Here is a 20,330-nt window from a genome sequence, read left to right as displayed (position 1 = left end):
CCACAGAGTTTGGAATGGAGCCACCAAATGTATTAGGTAAAATAATCACAGTGTCTTATTCGCTGATGCATTTTATCCTAAGAGCTTTCCAAAAGGATTTCCAGCCATTTGGTTTAGCAGTTGAAGCAACACTATATTATTAAGTGTTTGCAGAACTGAATCCCTGAAAGTTTCTGCTGTGAAATAGTGGGAAGTGTCTGTCTGCTGTGAGTAGGAAGACTTTTTTTTCTGAAAGTGTTTGGGGAAGAAGCTGCTAACATGGTGGGTTTTGGCTTTTCCATGAGGTAAGTCTGCCTGGCAAGGTGGAAGATTTCACTCTACAGCAGCACAGACCTGTAAACCCTTGAGCTGAATTCTCTGCACAGCACAATGTTTCCTGTAGCACCAAGGAAAACAAAACCTAGCAAATAGCACACTTTCTCAGCCTTTTTCTAGGAGAGTTCAGCTGGAGAAGATTGCATTTCATGGCTTTTTGATTTAGCATATTATTGGAGGGGATGAAGAAAATTAAGTCAATTTTGTTGCTGGCTGTGTCTTATCTGATTCATGTGATGCTGCAACCTGGCTTTATCTGCTTTCAGTAAACACTCCTTTGGAACCGCTGCTCGCCCATGTAGCAGTAATGAGGATTATGTAATAACTGGCTTTTGATGGCTCTTTCCAGCTTGAGCTAGATTTTCCTGAGGAATGAGTCTGTAAATCTAAATGTGTGTGTATCACACTTGGCTTTTTCTGCTCTGTTTTAATTATTAAAACACGAGTGTAGGAAAATGCATCTTGCTTGAGGATAACTTGCTGGGTGGCATTTCAGCAGAGAAGCAGGAAGAAGATGGAAGGCTTTTTCCTCCACTTTTAAAATAGATAGAAACATAACATTTCCCAATAGATGCAGTGACCATGGAGGAGGCTCAATACAGCCCGTACAAAGTAGGATAACTTAAAAATCTGAGTTACTTCTCCTTGCAAGAAATAGGAGGAAATAAAAGAACGTCGTGAAGCAGTGAAATTGTGCCTGGGATGGATTTGCCTGCGTGTTCCTTTTTAGGCTTCCTGACATGTTTCCTTGTAACTCTGCTCGACTTGATGGTGTATTCAGTTCAACACTTCCTGTCAAGATGGTTCTTGCATAACAACGACTCCTTTTGTCCTAGGAGTTAAGTTTGCATTTCAAAGCCGAGGGAGGAGATGATTTAGAAGTCATTTGCTCCCATGTTTTGAGGAAGGGACTTACATTTTTTATCTTGGTGTCCACGCAGGCTTAGTTTAATCTGGAGGTATTTGGTCATTGAGGCTATTTCATGAATAAAAGTGATTAGATTCTAAGAACACAGTTGTGTGTGTTTGTGAAAGGACAGTGGAGAATAAAACACAGGTTCTGCCTTTTGAATCTTAGTAAGGAAGACTGGAAAATGAACAAAGATGCTTGCAGGCATTTTAGGTGTTGTCCAGTCCTCCTAAAATAGTGCTGCAGGACATAAGAGACAGAAAAGAGGTCATTCAGAATGATTGCCTTCCCCATATTCTGACTGAAATTTGCTCAGCCCTGGCACAGCTTCATGGCTACTGAGTGTATTCCAGAAGACCCATGGGGGCTGTCAAATCTCTTGAAAGCAAACCCAGCATTTTAGCAAGGAAAATGTGCCAGCACCGTTACGCTTGCACTGTACTTTTTTTTTTAATAAAGTCCAGCTGTATTTGGCTGCACGTTGTTGTGTATTTGCTTGTTTTTAAAATATTAATTGCTGAAAAGTATTTAGGGTAAAATTTCAGTTCCTTTGAAGTGGATGAAATCCCACTGATTTCACTGGGGTGAAAGTGTGTTCTTCACTCTCAAGATAGTTCCAAAGCTATACTATCAACTCTTCCTATATAATGTATTCTGCTGAATGATTATTTCCAATTAACATTTCCTGTTCCTGTTTAATTAACATTTTTAGTACAGCACTATTCTTTTAAGTTGTAAAGAACTGCACAGTGCATTGCCACAAATAACTTGGGTTATGCAAAGTCTTTGCTGCTAAGAGTTAACTTGCTGCAGCTGAAATGAAGAGGATGTATTTTCTGAGGGCAAGTTTGCTAAGAGTTTTGGGAGGCTGTGGCTGTAAATTTTCTTCCTGAGTGTGGGATATTGTTGCATTTCCTACAGCAGAAGTCCCTTTGTCTTCACCCAGCTGGGACACCGACCTTGTCCCACCTATCGTGGGATGCTTCCCATGAGCCTGAGGCTTCCAAGGGTGTGAAGAACGCTCAGATCTTGGAGCTTGAAAACCTAGTCTTTGATTACTATTAAAAACAGCCTGAGTAGCAGTGTGAGGTGGTCCTCACCAGGGAAGCCTGGGATTGCTCGGAGGGTTACGTAAGCGGAGCCGTCATTTGGAAAAGCGGGAATACTTTGCCCTCAATATCGAGGCGAAGCGCTCGTGGCGAGCCTTTGTTTAAACAGTGCTGAAATGATCCAGGGAATGCTGAGGAGCCTCACAGAAATATTGGCCCTCTCCCCACAATTTATATTTTCAGATGCTAAAACTAGTTGTTGAGCAAATGTAAGGTGCCTATTTTAGGATGCTGCATGTCAATATCTGACTACAGATGGCTCCATGAATCATAGTTGGAAGAAGGGAAATGTTAGACACTAAGATATTGTTGCTAAGAGATTTTAGTACACAGTATGCTAACATGTGCTGGCAAATTTGGGAACAGTAGCAGCAGAATGCTCTTGGAGGAAAAAAAAATTCAGTGGTGAAGAAACTGTCTTCAAAGGACTATTTAAAGGACAGTAACATTATTGTTCTTTGTTGTATCAAGACCTGACGAAGATGAAATTGTCTTTCAAGCAGATAATAGACAGAAAACATCCAAAAGGTAAAGCTAATCCTGCTCTCCAATGAAATAGAAAGTGAATATTGGAAACAAAAAGAAAAAAAAAATTACTTTGGGGTTTGAATGAATCAAGTGCCAAGATTAAAGGTGGTGTTTGCTGATATTTTGCCATCTACTGGACATCAGATCTATTAATATACACTGTTAGTTCCTTTCAAAATGCATAATATTGAGCTTGTATTACATTTTATAATTAAAAATGTTAAGAGTTCTCTTCTGTCCAGGAAAGAAGCATGCAGAAAGATGCTGAATATGATTTTTTTATTTGTATTTCTTCATAACATTACTATAAAGTAATTTAGGAAAATTGTCAGAGTTTTATTGTCCTGGTAGAGAATGTGGGTTATTTCTGCAATTAATATAAAACTTTGCTGGCTAGTATTTAAAGAAAACAAATTCCATTTTACTCCGTTTCTTTATTCTGTCTTACCTTATATCAGTGAGTTTTGCCCAAATTTGAAAATGCTACACCTGAAAGGGAACTTCAAGTAGATAAAATTAATTTTATTTTATAAATAAAACCTTTCAGTTCTGATCTATTTTCAATAAAAGCATTGTTTTATTAAATGTACAAAACACTGCACAACTATAAACTTCTTAAATTTGCTTCTGACAAATTTCTAAACAGATGTATTACATCTCAGCTTCAGAATTGATTATTTTTAATGTAGTTTTGGACTGTGAATGTGTGTTTCCATAAGGCAAGAATATGTATCTGCTTGAGGTCATGTTTTATGTCATTCATATTCTATGTATTCAGCAGCACTGTTAAAGACAGGGAATTAGTGATATTAATAGAATATTAATCAAGCATTTGGTTTTATTTTTTAATGAGCTGAACCAAGATGCTTCTGCTACTTTTATTTTGCTGTGTCGTAGACTCAAAGTCAAAAATCAACTGCAATTCATGGAACTACAAAATGTGGGGTGAAACTTTGCCCTTTGATTTTTGGGAAGTGAAATAAAGAATTTGATTGTCCAGCGGTTCTGCATTAGGTTATAATGGCTGTGGCAATTATGTAGGGTTTTCCAGCTGGTTCAGAGAAAGACCCATTGGGAATTCTTAACATTCTGGTGGAAAACACCTGAGGTCTGCATTATGATTTGAGCTCACAACAACGGAACAACGTTTTCCACATTTTCACGTTTTGCTCAGGTGTTACAAGAGAATGCCTTTCCTAAGGACACTGAGTTCCAGGTACTTGTGGTGCTCTTTGAATCAATAAACCTCTCTTCAAGTGCAGGCTCCTGGAATTGCATAAGGAACCAACAGTGGGTGATCGATACATTTCCATCCCACACCTATGGAAAAGAAATTCGGAACACAGATTGCTTCCTGCTTTTCCAAACTGAACTCCATCTGTCCCGCCGAGAGAGTTATAAAATCCACACACTGCACAAGAGCAGCTAATGCAGATCCATTTAGGATGGGATTTGTCTGAGTCTGCTGGGTGTGCTGGGTGCTTTTGTGTCACCATTTATCAGGGATGGAGCCTCCCGCTGCTGTGTCCTACACGGGCACGCATGGGAACAGGGTCTTGGCACTTAACCTAAATTTAACTTCCTGATGTCCTTGGGGATGACTGCTGTGGGCTTGATGGTGTGCTGGGACTAAATTCAAAGTGGCTTTAGACTCCAAGTACCTCTTGGCTTTATTAGGGAGAGCTTTTCTTTCCAGAGGACACAGTAGAAAATAAATACGTTGAAGTTTAGCTATGTTACATTTCCTTTGCCCCACAGTAAACACCATTGGATTTTTGTATCAAATTAAAAAGGTGTCAGTCTCCAAAAGCTGTGGTTATTGAAATGTGGTTATATATTTTTAATACTAAACAAACACATCCTGATTATGATATGTGGAAGAGCATTTCTGAAAATCTTTTAATTAAGGAAATGATCCCAACGCTTCCTTCTAAATTCCCTTGTGTTAATTTCTCATCTGCCTCTGCTGATAGTCAGTCCTGTTGTGATGGCTGTGACTGCTTGAGTTGTGTTTTTTCATTGTTAAAATTATACAGTCCTTGCTGGAATGAGAAATAATTGATGGTTTTGTGAGCCTGTGGTTGAAATGGAAGGCAGTTTCTGGAGTCTGATGGTTACAGTTTCATTCACAGGGTTGTGTGACCTCTTTCTTGTGGTTCCCACTGAAGACAGGAATATGTAGGGAAGATTTACCTCAGTGCCCTGTTGGTCCACCTGCATTTGCACTGATGTAATTCAAATTTTGTTCTGGGCTGGAGTTACCTCCTTTAATGTACAGCACCATGCCTGAACTTACTGCCAATCCAAGCTATCTGAAAAAGCCATCATTCAATAAACACTGCTGGCTGGCAGAGACAAGAGAAAGGTGAAACATCAGCCCTGAAGGAAAGAATAATTAAATGCACTTTCCTCAGGAAGGGGAAATTGTCTGGAAGAGAAGAGCAGGGGGAGAAAAAGCAGGTGGCAAGTGGTGATGTTTTATGTGCTCACTGTGAATGGCAGCTACATCCCTGTAGTTCCCTCTGCTCTTTTCAAAGGCTCTGCATTTCAGAGCTTTGCGTCTCTCAAACATAAACCTGGACTGAGTGGAACATAAATGGACTAAGAGGCTCTCTTCAATCCCACACAGAAAGTTTGTCAAAATTAATTGTCTTCATTTGAGAGGGGACAGCTTCAGTTTCTGTCTTTTTTTCTGTTTCTCCTTGGGTGGAGTAGTTTGTTCTCAAGAGTGGTAATGTAATTTAGCCGTGGTGTTTGCCTTTCAGGGGCTAGCCCATAAAGCTCTGAAATTGTATTTGTTAACAGCCTACAAAATCATGCTCAATTTAATATAATCGCTACCTGTGATACATTTCAAGAGCACAAAAATGTTAGTTGTGAAAAGTTAGTGCCAGGTAAAGTGTAAATACAAATTCTAGTTTCCCAAAAGTAACAAAAAAACTGCATTAATCCCCATAAAAAATGTAAATACTTGAATGTAAGTAAATTGATGTCTTTAGAACTGCATTTATATGGCTAAACAGAGAGATGGTGGTGAGTCAGTGCTACTTCTGTCTGATGCAGAGTCTGAAAACACTGTGAAACTGTCACACTGAAACCTGTAACAGGACATCTGGCCAGTTTTACTGTTTACACAAAGTAGTTTTATTTGCCATGATTTGAACTAAGTTTCTTTGGGGAACATGATTAAGAAGTGGTACCTGATGCCTCAAATATTTAATTTCTGAATTTACTCCTGAAAGTCAACTTAAACAGTGCCTTTATCCAAAGGGATTGTTTCTGACTGCGAACATCAGAAAGCCAGGGCTGAGAATGATCTGTCAGGAGCAAGAGACCCACTTGTGAAGGCGCCAGTGTTGACAGTGCCACTCCTTGCCCAGTGCTGGAGTAGGAGTGCTGGGATGCTCCCGCCTCCTGCCTGCTCCCTCCCAGTCCCTGCCTTGCAGCTGCTTCATTCATTCAGGTTTCCACTCAGCTGAGCTGTCCCTTGGTTACCACCCGTAGCAACTGGCCAAGTGTGGATAAAACTCCTTCCCTTCCTGCCTTGGCTTGGCAGGAGAGCATCTGGCACTGCCTGCCATGGCAAACAGCGAGGCCCTGGAACCTTGCATCACTTGAAAGAAACATCTGTCTGTGAGACAGCAAGTGAGACACTGGGGTGTCTGTGACAGCTCTGCTTCTCCCCAGGCACAGGAAATGTCTCTGTAAACACAACCTTTCTGGTCAAGCTCCCTGTTACACACACTGAGTGACAGCCAGCTCCTGGTTTTGCTCCAGTGAGTTGTTCACCCTGTGGCTTTGTGCTCAGCTGGGACCTGTTTTGGGCACTCCATTAAGTTTTGTCATGCTGGAGACACATCATTGTGGGAATTGGAGGAGGTACCACTGTCCAGCAGCATGGTTTTATCCTCTCTTTTTATTTTATATCAGTTGCCTCCTACCAAGATCCATCTTCCTGCTTAGCTTTACTCTCTGCTTGCTTCCCTGTGGCAGACTCACCCAGGCCAGACATGTGTGTTTTTAAAGGTAATTTGGTAATAATTAGGTACCCATATTAACAGCCTTAGTGGGGGTCAATTAAGCTTGGGAGGGAGCTGATAAGTGAATCACTTTGGTTACTGTCATTCATATAAAATTGCCTCTAATGCTGATTACAAGAACCCCAACAAGATTATTTCTACTCTCTGTACAGTAGAATGTGGCAGGGCTCCCAGCCAAATGTCTGCAGCATACAAAGATCCTGGTTTGGGTTTAAAAGCACTGAATTATTGAGTCAGACTTTTCTGCTGGGCTTTGATTGACACCATGCTGGGACCCTGCAGGTGAACTCTTTCTGATTCTGGATGCAAAGTAAAGACACCCTTTAAAATTATGGCAAAGCACAAAGCGGGTTTTCGTGCAAATTGTGTGTGAGTGATGTTTTTATTTTGTACAAGATGCAGAACCAGGTTTTATCAGGTTTGCAGAATTATGTGACTGAGGACATACAGACTTTGGATGTGAGATAAATGTCAAAAGGATGACATGAAAGGACATTTGCAGCAGGAATGAAAGAACCTGAATTATGGCAAGACTGCTGCATATGCAGTTTTAGAAAAGCTGCAGTTTTTGAAGTTTCAGCATAAGAGAGTTGGTAGATAGCCCCTAGTTGTAAAGTGCTACCTCCAGCCTTTCATGGCTATATTTCATGTCTGTAAACACGCACGTGATGCATTTTGATGACTGGAATCCAGTTCCTACTGGAACTGGAAGCAAAATTTCACTGCAGTTTTGCCGGCTGTGCTACTTTTTCACTGCCAAGAGGAGATGTCTTGTGATCAAAAGAAACCTCAAACAAAACCTTCTTTCCTGCTGTAACCTCTTAATTTTGAATCTAGCACTTGTCTACGGAACATCCTGAAAAGCAAACTATGGCTATTTAAAACCATGTAAATTATGAAGCATGGAGAGAATCAAACTCTAGTATTTTCTGCCAAGGCGCTGCATTACTATTTTTTTCTAAAGTACAAAGAAATTTAGTACAAATATAGAATTTCAGTTGGTGTCTGATTTAGGTACTTGATCAAGGAGAGAATTTCTAGCACTTTAATTTGGTTCCAGCTCTGGATCTCGTGAAGACCGTTCACTTGTCCTAGTGTATTCCCATTTACATTTTCATGTGAACTCGCTGTAATTTTGGTTTAAGACACATTTGTATGGAAAAAGGGCTAAGGTTTCCATGCTTTTTGGTTTGTAACTGTACCAATTGAATGAGTATAATTTTGTGTCTTTCTGATTTTGCTCTGACTTCACTTTCTCCCACACATTTTACCCATCAAATTCAAGTGAAGTACATTGATGTTATGCCAAGAAATATTTGTACTTTTTAACTTTTCCTTGCTTTCCTTAGATCTTATCTTTCCTTCATTTTGCTTTAAAGATTTTACATACTGTTTTTAGCGCATTGAAGTGAATTAAATTGAGAAAAATGGTTCCTTGAGCTTGCTGAATCTGCTGCTTTGTTCAGAAGCAAATATGGGAACAATTCCCTGTCAAGCTGTCTCTTAGTTATCTGGAAATGTATATATTTTTTTAAAATTTTTTTTCCCCCAAGTAATAAAATGTGTTTATCACTTGAAGAGCATGTTTATACTTGAGGTTTAAAATCTACTAGGTATCAAAAATTCTTTCATTTGAGTGCCATGGCTGCTGTCTAGCAAGTTGCCTGCCACTGCTGAATTTTACTGCTGGAATTTTACTGCTGATTAGGGTTAACATCAGAGAGAAGTATTACCACTTGCTCACAATGCAGAGAAAACCTCAGAGAAGCACACAAATGTTGCTGTTATGAACCTGGAGCCAGCCAGGCTGCAGAATGGGAAGTTAAAGAGAGAGGATTAGTACAGCTCTGCTGTTTGTTTCCTAGTGCTGTTTGCCAGGGAGAATCATGAGCTGCACTTGAGGGCTGCACAGAGGAGGCGGGGGGCCAAGTTCTGATGTGTTATCTGTGCTGAGAAACTGTTTCTGTCTGGAGGGGCTTCTGGAATAAAGGTTGGCTTACCAGTGTTTAAAATAGTAATTTTAAGCTGGATGGTTTTAGATGGTGTTGAGGTGTTAGTGCATTAAACCTGCTTGTGTCCAACCTCACTGATCACAGAAGCCCACAGTTTGAGTTGGGAAGGACCTTCAAGCCACCCAGATCCACTCCTTGGCATGGGCAGCGACACCTTCCACTATCCCAAGTTGTTCTAAGCTCCATCCAGCCTGGCCTTGGACACTGCCAGGGGTGGGGTAGGCACAGCTTGGGTGTAAAGTCTTCAGTTTCAGGGATTTCTGTATTAGTTTGTTTTGGTTATGGTAAATAAAATTGCCTATTCAATTTCCTAGGCTGAGTGCAGAAACATGATCTTATGTTTGTTGCAGTCAAAGGTATTGCTGGCTTTAACTGTACTTCCTACACTCCCTAAGACCATTGCAACATTTATGTCTTCCTTTGCATCATTCTTCATACGTGGAGAGGAACAAACCAGCAAATATTTTTTTTGGTCATCAGCTCAGAAATTTGCATTGAGTTTTTAATAATTTCTCATGGCTGACTCTCTTGGATACAGTCCTATATCCAAGAGAATCCTAGAGCAAGATTTTTTTTCAATTTTTTTTATCCTGCACCCTGTAGATGCAGAAGTTTCTATGAGAAAGGCTAGCCCAGCTTATGTCTTGCACATATATCAGGAAATCTGCAGTGCCACTAGAGAACAGGATCTGTCAGAGCTGCAAAATGGGGCCATAAAAGACAATTCCTTGATATTCAGGACAAAAAGAGGAGAAGAAAAAGGGAGAAACCAGCAATGGCAAAACTGAATTGCTTCCCTCACACCTGTTGGAGACGTTTTTTTGGTTTTTTTTTTTAATTCTATTGAAATGAGAATTCAGATCTGTGTTCAGCAACCAGGAAATAAACGAAAAAGAAAATTGTTAGTTTAGAACTCGACCTATTTGGACATTTTAAACTCTATACATATGCATAAACTTTGCCAGTCTCTTCTTCCAGTGTGATTTTTGGTGCCTTAGTGGTACCTGAATACTGGTAGCTCTTGGTCCTTGGCTCTCTCCTGTACTTTGCATTTCAGCTCCTGTTTTTATTGCTCAGGTAAGGAGCGAGGCAGGAGCAATTAAAGGGAGATAATATTTTCAGTGTGTCTCTCCTGCAGCATTCCCCACACACCAGCAGAGCTCCCAGAGCTTTGGGGATGCTGTGCTTAATGCTCACTGCTGCCTTGGACTGCCACCCTGTGAAGAGCAGCAGCTCTTCCAGCAGCCTCCTGCGACTGCCTCCATCCCAGCATTCCTGGGAAATGGGCAGCTGGGGGACTGGCAGTGCTCTTACAAACAGATTAAGATCTCATTTCTTGCTGTTTCAGTGTTGTATTGGTGTTTCAGATATGCATTGCAGAACAAAATAAATAGAATCACTCCACTTAGTGAAATGAAAATATCTTTATCTGATGTTTGTCAGTGATGTAACGCGTTTTCCTTCTTAGCAAGTGATGACAACACATTAATTGTGCCTATTTTTCAACCCTTTAGGTGGCTATAATAGCGGGAAATTTTGAGCTTGCTGAATACATCAAGAATCACAGAGAAGCTGATATTGGTAAGAAAAATATTTACAGACTCTGAAAATAAGTTGTGCTTGTTTGTGCCAGGATTTTGCAAAGATGTTAAAACTGATTCTATGTGAGATACAACCACAGGGCAGCTGACATTTCAGGGAGGTTTGAAAAGTAACTCTTCTAAAAAAATGCAGATGAGGAAAAAGCTGAAATGTTTTCGAAAAATATACTCTGAAAAGGAAAATGTGATAAGTGGTAGGTGCTTTCTAAGTATAAATCAATCAGTTTGTAATAAACTAAATACATATCCACTTCCCTGGAAGAGCCAGATTGGCTCTTGCAGATTGTTTTGGCCTCGCCTAAAGTAGCTCCCAAATAGGAATAATTGATCAAAAGATGAAAATGGAGAAAGATGCTTCTCTATAATTAAATGAATAGATGGTAGAAGCCAACTCTCCATATCCATGGAAGCATTCCCTCTCACTGAGTTTGGTGGGATTAAGGGCCTTAAGGGCCCCTGACAAGAATTTGGAGGCTCTTTCAAGATCTTTTTATGCAGAGAGATTTGCCATTAAAATAAAACCCAGTTTAATACCAGTGATGCCTAATTCAGTTTAACAAAATGGGTTAAAATGCTTTCATTCAAGTTAATTAAAGTTCCACAGAAATAACCTGAAGTTGAACAAAAAAAGAAATTTCTTTTGCAGCAGGAGGCTCTGTGTAGTCGCCTGCTCTGATTTAACTCAGCAAGGCAAATCTCTGACTTGAGTACTTCATTTATATGGGAAATTAGGCCAGCTCACATGAAATATAAAACTAAGGATGTGGATTAAGGACTACTTTCCCTCTCCCTTCCTTGTTGCATATGATCTGCAGGGATATGGTTGAAGGTTCTGTGGTAATGTAAGTTCTTGTAGCACTTTCAGCTCTTGCAGTGTGCACTGAGAAAATGGAGGGCAAAATGCACCAAAGTTATAACTTCTGCATAAAAGTTCAGATACAGTGTGGAAGGGTTGTTTTTTTTTCTCTTATCCCTGGAATAGGAGGATAGTTCCTTTCCATGTAAGAATTCTTTATCATTCTGTATTTATTAATAATCTGTAAAGCATGAACCAAAAATGAACATGTTATTAGGTTGAGCATCTTATTGTTGTTTAGAGTTTCATATGGGTAATGGGTTTTTTTTGCTGACTTGTAGGATTTGGTTATTTCTAGAAAAATTCTTAGAAAATACTTTCTATGGGAAGATTCTCTAAATTTTTCTGATGCCTCCATTTTTGCCACTGAAAAATAGAAATATTGGTACTTCCATTATTCACTTGCAATTTTTGCAAGATGATGGATTGAGCATGACTGTTTAAATTAATAGATTTTTTTAAAGAGTAAACATTACATTATGTTATTTCCTCCCACCTAATTGAATTGAGTTAGACATTTGTGCTTTAAGTTTTATTACTTATGAAAAATGAAGTTATTGAAATGTCCATTTTTGGAGTGTCTCCCAGTGGGGGGAAAAAAAAAAAAGAAAAGTAAATCAAAGATCCAAATCCTGAGCAGAAAACCCGAGAGCTGCTGTGATGATGAATGTGCAGAGTGATGTCAGCATTTCAGCTTCAGCAAGTTGGCTTTTGCTTCTTGTGCTTGTCTGGTTACCCACTGTGTTCCTATAATTTTGGATGTATTCCAAAATTTATCACTTGAGTAATGCACCTCCTTAGAGGCAGCAGAGGGGGAAGGAATAGTGAAGAGCTTGGGAAGTATCCTCAGGAAGATGAGGACAATACAGACTATCAAGTCTCTTGAGAAACTTTCAATGACTTATCTCTCAGGAAGTGTGTTTTCGGTTAGATTCTGAATTTTGATATCGAACCAGTTCATTAAAACTTGTTATTATTTTATGTTTGTTTAATAATACAAATCTCTTTGCACTTTGTAATTATTTTAGACTCTTCTTTAGAAATAGAAAATTCTGATTTACATCAACGCCACTAAATCTTTGTCCTACAGATCAAATCCCACCAAGATTGTTCTTCCTTCTTTTAATTTAATTGTAAAGCACTTTCACATCAGATAGATGTGAAAATTAAGCATATATAAAATTAGTTCCTTTGCAATAATTGTAAGACTTCCAGCTGTTCTGGAAAAAGAAGAAAAATATAAAAAATATTTTAGAGCCAAAAATGGTGAGAATAGTGTCCCATGGACTAATGTGAATAAACCTACAAAGAAAAAGCCTTGCAAGGGATTCCCGTGGCTTTAGTCCAATAAAAACCCCCTGGCTGATTCTACCCGGGGGGAAAGTTCTTACTCTGGACTGGGCTGAGGCTGTTTTGTAAGACTGAATGAAACAGAAAAGATAACGGAATCCAAGGACAGAATAAAAGAGATGTCCATAAAGGATTAAAAACAAGACCCAGATTTCATTGTATTTATCTTTTATGAGGGAATCCCTTTGTTTTCATGACAGATGTTTGAAGGGTGAATGGAAATTACCATATCATTTAAAAAGTAATCCTATTTGAAACAAATTACAATAGTATTTTTCATAAAGCAAGAAACCCTATTACCATAAGGTACTTAGAGACTGGTTTTACAAGCAGTATGAAATGCTTAGTGTGGCTTCTCAGATTATTTCAATTCATGATGGCCCCAAATTAGTTTTGTTTTTGAGAAATAATAACAGTACCAGAGTAGCTTATTTTAATTACTGGTTATTTTGGAAGTCTTTGGGACCCAGAAGTGTATCCCAGCTCAGTGACTATTTTTGCATCTTCTTTTCTGCTTTGAGGAAGACCTTACACGTACCCCTGATGCACAGCAGTTGTACACCATTAAAAATATTTAATAATAATAGTAATAATGTCCCTTTTAAACTTTTTTCTTTTAACTAACCATAGCACATTAATAATTTATTTAACTTTAGGCATTTATTTATTGCAAACTAAGAGAAAGTAATGGATTACAAGATGTGATGAATAGAAAAGTTAATCCCTGATTGTTTTCATCCAGTCTGCAGCTGTCTGTGAGTAAATGAGCACAGCAGATTTAGGAAGCATTTGCTGTACAGAATTTACTATGGCTTCTATAGGATGGAGGTACAAAACCCAATCATATATGTAAGAATTTTGAAGCTTTCATTAGATACAGATATGCAGATATTAAGTATGTTGCAAGCTGATAATCCTTTGACTTGGATAACCTATTTTTAAATCTCTCTTTTGCCTTGGTTATTTGTGATGGGATGAATTTTCAGACGGACTAAATGACATGGGTTGTTCTTCTTCAAGTGAACAAGGTTTGTTTTCTATTGTGCATCTCGTCCTTCAGCAGCTCTGGAGCCAGGAGTGATAGGATTCTTTTGTCTGGTTTTTTGTTTGCTTTAGGAAAATGAAGCACATTGAGCTGGTGTGTGAGTTTTTGGTAGTTGATTAGCAGAGTAACTAATACTTGGATACTGTTGCTAGGCTTCAAGTCAGAGTTCCTGTATTCCTCTATAATTATGCAGAGAGATGTGTGTGTGTGATGGTTTGTCTGTGCTTTCACATGGGTGTTTTTATTTTGATAATTTTGAAAATCTGCTAATACAGTCTGTAGACATATTCCACATAGAGAAATTGCTTTGAAATGAAACATATTTCAAGTATGAGTAAAAATGTGGGTTTTTAAAGTGGCATTGTGACTGTAAACATAAAGAATGTGTATTTTATTGTGGAATAAGCAGAACAGGTATTTCAGAACATGAGGATATTAGCTGCTTTGTGGTAGAATTGCTTTTCTAACTAATTTTCTTTAATTAGATGAGAGTGATTGAGGTCAGCAATCTTGGTTTTTCAGCTGCAAGTGTTGCTATTAAATGCTGGCCAGCCCAAGGAATATTCTGTTTGTTTACTTATTTATTTGGCTTTGGGGAATGGTTCAGTAATTTTGATTTTCATCAATCAAATGCCTGCAGAATACTCCTCAAGCTGAGGGAAATCAGATTGAGACAGATAAGAGAAGAAAGAAGAAAAGGCAGCAAAGCAAAAGGAAAATCTACAAAACTGTTGGCAGCGTGCGGTGACTTGTTCTATTTTTATCACTTGTTATTTAATAGAAGCAAAAGGGACAGAAACATCTATTGTAGCCCAGTGCAGCTGTCATTTGGGAGTAACATTACCTGTTTCAAATGTTAGTGAGCATTTAACGTGGAAAAAGAATGATATCTATGTAATCTGGATGGCAAAACCACTGAGGTGTGGATTTCCCACATTTTTGATGCATATTGTGTGGTAGAATATCATAATCCTGTGTTCCTTTTGTAATTTCTTTCAAATATTTGTGCTAAACGAATAATTATTTCTGTGTTCATAGAAAAACACCTCTTTGCATTAATGATGTTTAGGCTGGGTTACAAGCAAACAAATGGTTGTATGAAATAAATCTCTTGCTATTATTTCTCTGTTTTCCTCTGAATGGTTGCAAGAAATAGAATTTGCTGTACTCAGTCTTGCTATGTGGCAGCAAACAAATTGGAAAACTGGGAATTGTGTGTTAATGTAATTACATACTGAAATGTAGGGCAGAGCTTGAAAAACTTAACATGCTTTTCCTTTTCCCTTTGGTCACAAGTTAGTTATTTCTGTGTGTGCATTGGTGCAAAACCATACAGTAATTTCAGAGTTTAAACTTCATTTTCAGAAGCTGGTCACTCTTGGTCTTTGAACTTGTGTGTATTCTGTCTGTATAACAGGGACTGTAGGCTGAGGCATGCAAGTTTTGTGGTGTGTGGCCATTTCTGAGGCTTACTTGAAATTCTGAGCAGGAAGGTGAGAAGAGAGCTGGTGCCATGTGTAAGTGCTGCTTTAAGTACAGCTGATTGCAGAGTGCTCTGGCCTGCTTTTGGAGACCAGCCTGCAGCGTGTCCTTGCCACCTGCCAGGTAGGCAATGACTGCCACAGCTACTCCTCCTAGGCTTTATTTTACAGACTGAACCAGAAGAGCCTGGCACTTGAGCCAAAAATAACCCCCTGGGGGGATCCCAGGCTGCTTCCAGTGCCCTTGAGCTACTTTTGGTCTCAGGCAGAACTCTGGGCTGAGCAGTGGCTGCAGGTCACGCTGGCACATCCCCTGCAGATGCCTGGGAGGGTGGCAGGGGAATGGAAGGGGGAATTGCTTGGTGTTTGAGCCTTGCCCCAATCTTTATGCCCAGATCCAAATGGCTGGAAGTGTTTCCAGGGCCTGTAGCTCCTGCCTCCCCCAAATCTGCCTTCCAGCCAGCTGCCAGTCCACTGGCTGCTCCTCAGCAGAAATGTCTCTCACCTTCTCTGCACCTTCCAGGCTGGGACCGTTGTATCCAGCAGCTGGAATGTGCTGCTTGCAGCAGCATTCCTGTCATCAGAGCTGTTTCCTCAGAGTTGGGTCAGAAACCTTTCCCAAGCCCTTCAAGGGTTTTGGCCACTCTAAGACACCATCCTTTCACTAGTAGTGGTTTTTTTCCCCTTGGTGGTTTTTTTATAAATAGTTTTCACTGTGTTGACCCCCCTGAGGGACTGTACAGGGAAATAAAATCAGAGGCCATGTACAGAACTAGTACAAGTCACGGAATTAAAAAAAATAAATAGAGCCATAAAACACAAGTAGAAAAAGTGATTTGAGGATGCTAGGAGGCTATGGCTCTGACAAGGACAAAAATGGAATCTACTTTTGTATATCAAACAAGTTATCAAATTAACAAGGTTAATTCCTTCCTTTACAAAAGCTAATTTAGTGGATTGTACTGTCCTCAAAATTCTGGTGGACTCCATAAAAGGGTAGTGCCTTTAAGCTCACTATGCAGCCAAGGGTCAAGTTCAGAGCAGACAGCAGTGCAAGTACCCCAAAACCCTCAAATGCTGCAATTCTGAATTAATATTTCAGCCAAACTGGAACTTCCAATCATGATTTTCAGTTAATCCCTGTGAGTGAAACCCACAATGTTGTTCAGCCTAGCAGCTGGATTCTTCCGATCCCAGTAGCTCCCCTTGGAAGCACTGGGAATGGTCAGCAGATGACCCATCCCTCAGGAATCTGCTTTCTGATTCAGCCTGGTCCCTGATCCTTCACCAGGGTGTCTTTGGGACACAAGGGAAGCTAGAATTAGTTAAGGAGTTGCATTTGGCTAAGGGGTTGTAACAAGAAAATAGTACTTTTTAATTTATCTCTGACCTGAAATTTGTTCAGTCACTTCTGTTTCAGTTTTATAGGTCATAGATGACAAAACAGGAAGAGGTTTATGTGATCATGCTGTCTGGCCTTCTCACTGTGCAGATTACAGTTTTTATATTAACTATCTCCTGTTTGGACTGGATTAGAACCAGGGAAAACATTTTGCCTTGTTAAAGACCTGCAATACTCTAAATGGGATTTGGAAAACTGTATCCTGGTCTTGTGATCTGATGGGGCTGGATCCTTTTGTTGTTCTGGAGTTGATCACCAGATCTTCTTTGAGCAGACATATGTTGTTTCTGAAATCACTGGCTGCTGGAGCTGGACCCTGAGTGTGACTGAGACTCCTCAACTGTGCTATGTCAGTGCCACATTTTCGTTCCTGAGCAACTCAGAGCTGAAATATTGGAGAGGAAAAACTCTGAGGTTTAAATGAGATATAGGAAGCCACCACGTTTATGGTGGGGTTTATTTCTACTGCAGTTTGATCAGCATTATCTGAGGCACCCTCTGACAACTTTTCTCAGGCTCCACTAAAATCAGTATCCCTAAATTTGCTGTAATTGTGCCCTTTTTTAGAGGCTGTGCCTATTGGAAGTATGTGATCTGTGCAGTTCAATCATGATATTATATCTATAGCTATACATATAGATATCTAGGTCTCAGTGTAACAAAACAGGAGGGTTTGGATGGCCACACCAATGTTAGGATATTAGGAAACCAATGGTTGCTGAGATAAGGGATGTGTCAATGTAACTCTGAGATATTAGGCTGCTCAGTAAAGGATGCTACAGAAGGAAAACTCTTTGAAGAGCCTCCCAGAGAGTTCTGGTATTCCTCAAAAGTTAATGTGTTTTCTTTAAATAATTTTTCCACCTGAGCCTCAAGAGCTCTCTAAGATGGTGTCAAATGCCATGCAGGATTTCTAACAGCGGAGCAGCGGAGCCAGGTCAAAAATAGAGGTAGGACAAGTGGGGAAAGAAATGTGTGGAGGCTCCCAGGGCTCTCTATTCCTTCCATTTACAATGGTGAGAACACAGGAAAAAGAGATGAAAGCGCATGAAATAAATGCTAGATAAAAAAAAAAAAGGAAAATAGAGATTGTTAAAAATAGTCAGGAATATTTCCGGGAGAAAATTCCTATGCTTCCCAAATTAAATGCAGAGATGAATTAAAAAAAAAACCTAGCAAACAGACCCCTCATCAAATACCCTAAAACCTGACCCAAAAAAACAAAAACCCCAAAAGAAAAAAGGGAAGAAAAGGGAAAATTAAACCCCATGAAACTCTGAGTGTAATGTAGGTCCTTATGCTGAGCACTTCATCACAAACCTCTTTATGCACCCAATAATTTCCTTTCTGTAATTAGGCACAAAGTTAAGGCTGATGGAACAGGATTGGGTTTGTAACTTGTGAGTATGTGGATTTTTATGTGCCATCATTGCTTTATGGAAAAGAATTAGGTTCAATGTAACTCCCATTTGGGGAAGGGAGGAACATCCATGGAAAAATTGGATCTGGATGAGGAAAGCCTTCCAAATATAGATCTAATTTTATTAATTTTCCAATTCTATGAAACAAATATTTGTATTAAAAAAAACCTTCCTATGAATATAAAACAAAATATTTGCATGATTTCAAGGCCACCATCTCACTTTTAGATTGGTTCAAATAAACTTGAACAGCATTAAGTTGGACTAATCAATTGCTAATATTGGACTGTATAATTGCTAATCCCTGTTTGCATTTATTTACATTGACCCCCTTACTTGCAACTCCTCTTTCTATTATGCTTAAATTATATTGACATCATTTTTAACAGCTCAACGTACCAGTTTTCAGTCAAACTCCATTATTTATAGAAATGAACTTGATGTTATGTTTTCTGTTCTATATACAATGGTTTGACAATTTAAGAAGGGAAGCTTCACAGAAGAAATTTGTTTTAATGCCTTATAAATACTCTGATTTCAATAACAAGATACTCCTGTCATAACTTTGTGAAAATTGATCTAGTAATATTCAGCCTCTTTAAAAGGAAATAGTATCATCCCAGAAGCCTATTTGTTGTCAAATTATAGATGAGGCTTGATAAAGGGACGGGCTTTGGAGCACAGGGCTTTGTAATGAGTGTAATATTTCACACTGTATTTCACACTGCTCACAATATTTCACGCTGGTGCTGTCACTCCATTTATATCTCAATCTCCTGGGCTGGCTCGGAGTCTTTCCTGTGGAGTTCAGGGTAACATGCAGGTTTTGCAGTCAAGGTCTTTGTCACACTGTGGAAGACATTTTCAGAGTAAACACTTTGAGTATTAAAATCAGGTCTGCTTAGGATCTTGGACAAAGATTCCAGGGAATCCAAACCTAATGGTGCTACTTGAACCTTTTATGTCAATCCCGCTCCCTTTTAATGAGCTGGTGTTTGGAGGTTTTTATTTCTTCCGTTTTATTTCACTGCTGGCTGCCTTGCATGGCCTGGGATACATCATGGTGTCCAACAAGGTTGTTCCCTTAGCAAATCTCCATTCTTATTTGATTTTATTTTTTTTTTTTACTGTTCCATTCTATTCATCTTGATAATTTTGGATATTGAAGCCAAAAGCCGGTCGTCTCTTCCATTTTCTAGGTGCTGTTGCTGAAGTAATTGTTCAGAATTGTTCATAAAAGACAGAATTATGATGTCACCTTGATTCAGAAAAAGTTGCAAAGTAAATATTATCAGCCAAGTGGCTCTAATTGGGTGAAGTCCCTGCTGAATGAAAACAACAAAAGATTTATTGAAGATTTACAACACTAATATTGTATTATCTGTGTATATGTAGAGGTATCTCTGGTTTTTGTTTTATACTTCTGCTGACTCCAGAAGTCCAGATTTTGTTCCTTCTCCTATGTGTTCTCTTACCAAATTCCCCATTACTTGATAAACTTCCATTCTCTCTGCATAATCTTTCACATTACAGCATTTTCATCTTGGGAAACAGCCTCTTACATCTCTTTGGAACATCTGAGGTAGCAAAATTTAACATAAACTCTGTGATGCATTTTCAGTTTTAAATGTGCCTCATCAAATCTGTAATTCAACACAGATCGGTTATTTATCCTGAAGAATTTATTTGTTGCTCCTGAAAAAATCCTCACAAGTGCAGGCTTCTTGGTTTGTCCTTTGAGTCCCTTTCCTTTCTTTTGGCTTCCCCCTCAGCCATGAGCACTCCTGTGATTGCAGGCACCAGGGGGGTTTTGTAATTTGCCGTCAGTGATTATGACAGGCCAAAACTAATGTTTTCATGTGTGCTGCTTGTCCTCTTCCTGCATTTCCCACCTGTGGGAAACCCAATCCCTCTGCTTGTCCACATGTCTGGGGTCACACCTTGCAACAAACCAAAAGACAGAATTTTTGTGTTAGTTGAGATTTATCCTTCTTGTGAGGGCTAAGCTTTTTATTTTGGGTCAAAGCCTGGCTTGTCTTGCCAGCTTCATTACCACTCTTGAGAATGCCAGGTGCTAAAGAGCTCTATTTTTGCTGTGCAGATCAAGTGTGTCTGGTTTCTTGTGGCCTATTTTTACATAATTCTTCATTCCATGGCTTGGAAAAGTTGTGAAGGGAGCGAAGAGATTGTAAATAGCTAGAAAAAAACTGCTATGATATTATTACAGGAAAATAAAGGGGAAGATCTGTCTGTGAGATTG

At 39.2% G+C, this 20,330-nt stretch overlaps 1 protein-coding gene across 1 annotated transcript in view; it reads left to right on the top strand.

Moving 5' to 3' along the window:
- The window catches only part of SHANK2 (SH3 and multiple ankyrin repeat domains 2), a 256,574-nt gene that overhangs the window by 31,321 nt on the left and 204,923 nt on the right, over positions 1-20,330 (top strand). Inside the window, exon 10 of the mRNA XM_039725073.1 lies at positions 10,429-10,495. Within this exon, the coding sequence (XP_039581007.1) occupies positions 10,429-10,495 (67 nt within the window). The remainder of the gene's footprint in view (positions 1-10,428; positions 10,496-20,330) is intronic.

This window comes from Passer montanus, unplaced genomic scaffold (genome assembly GCF_014805655.1).
Source record: "Passer montanus isolate IOZ18808 unplaced genomic scaffold, ASM1480565v1 scaffold54, whole genome shotgun sequence".
NCBI classification, from domain to species: Eukaryota; Metazoa; Chordata; class Aves; order Passeriformes; family Passeridae; genus Passer; species Passer montanus.
Note: the sequence above shows the minus strand (reverse complement) of the source record. Positions and strands in the feature narration are given on the sequence as shown.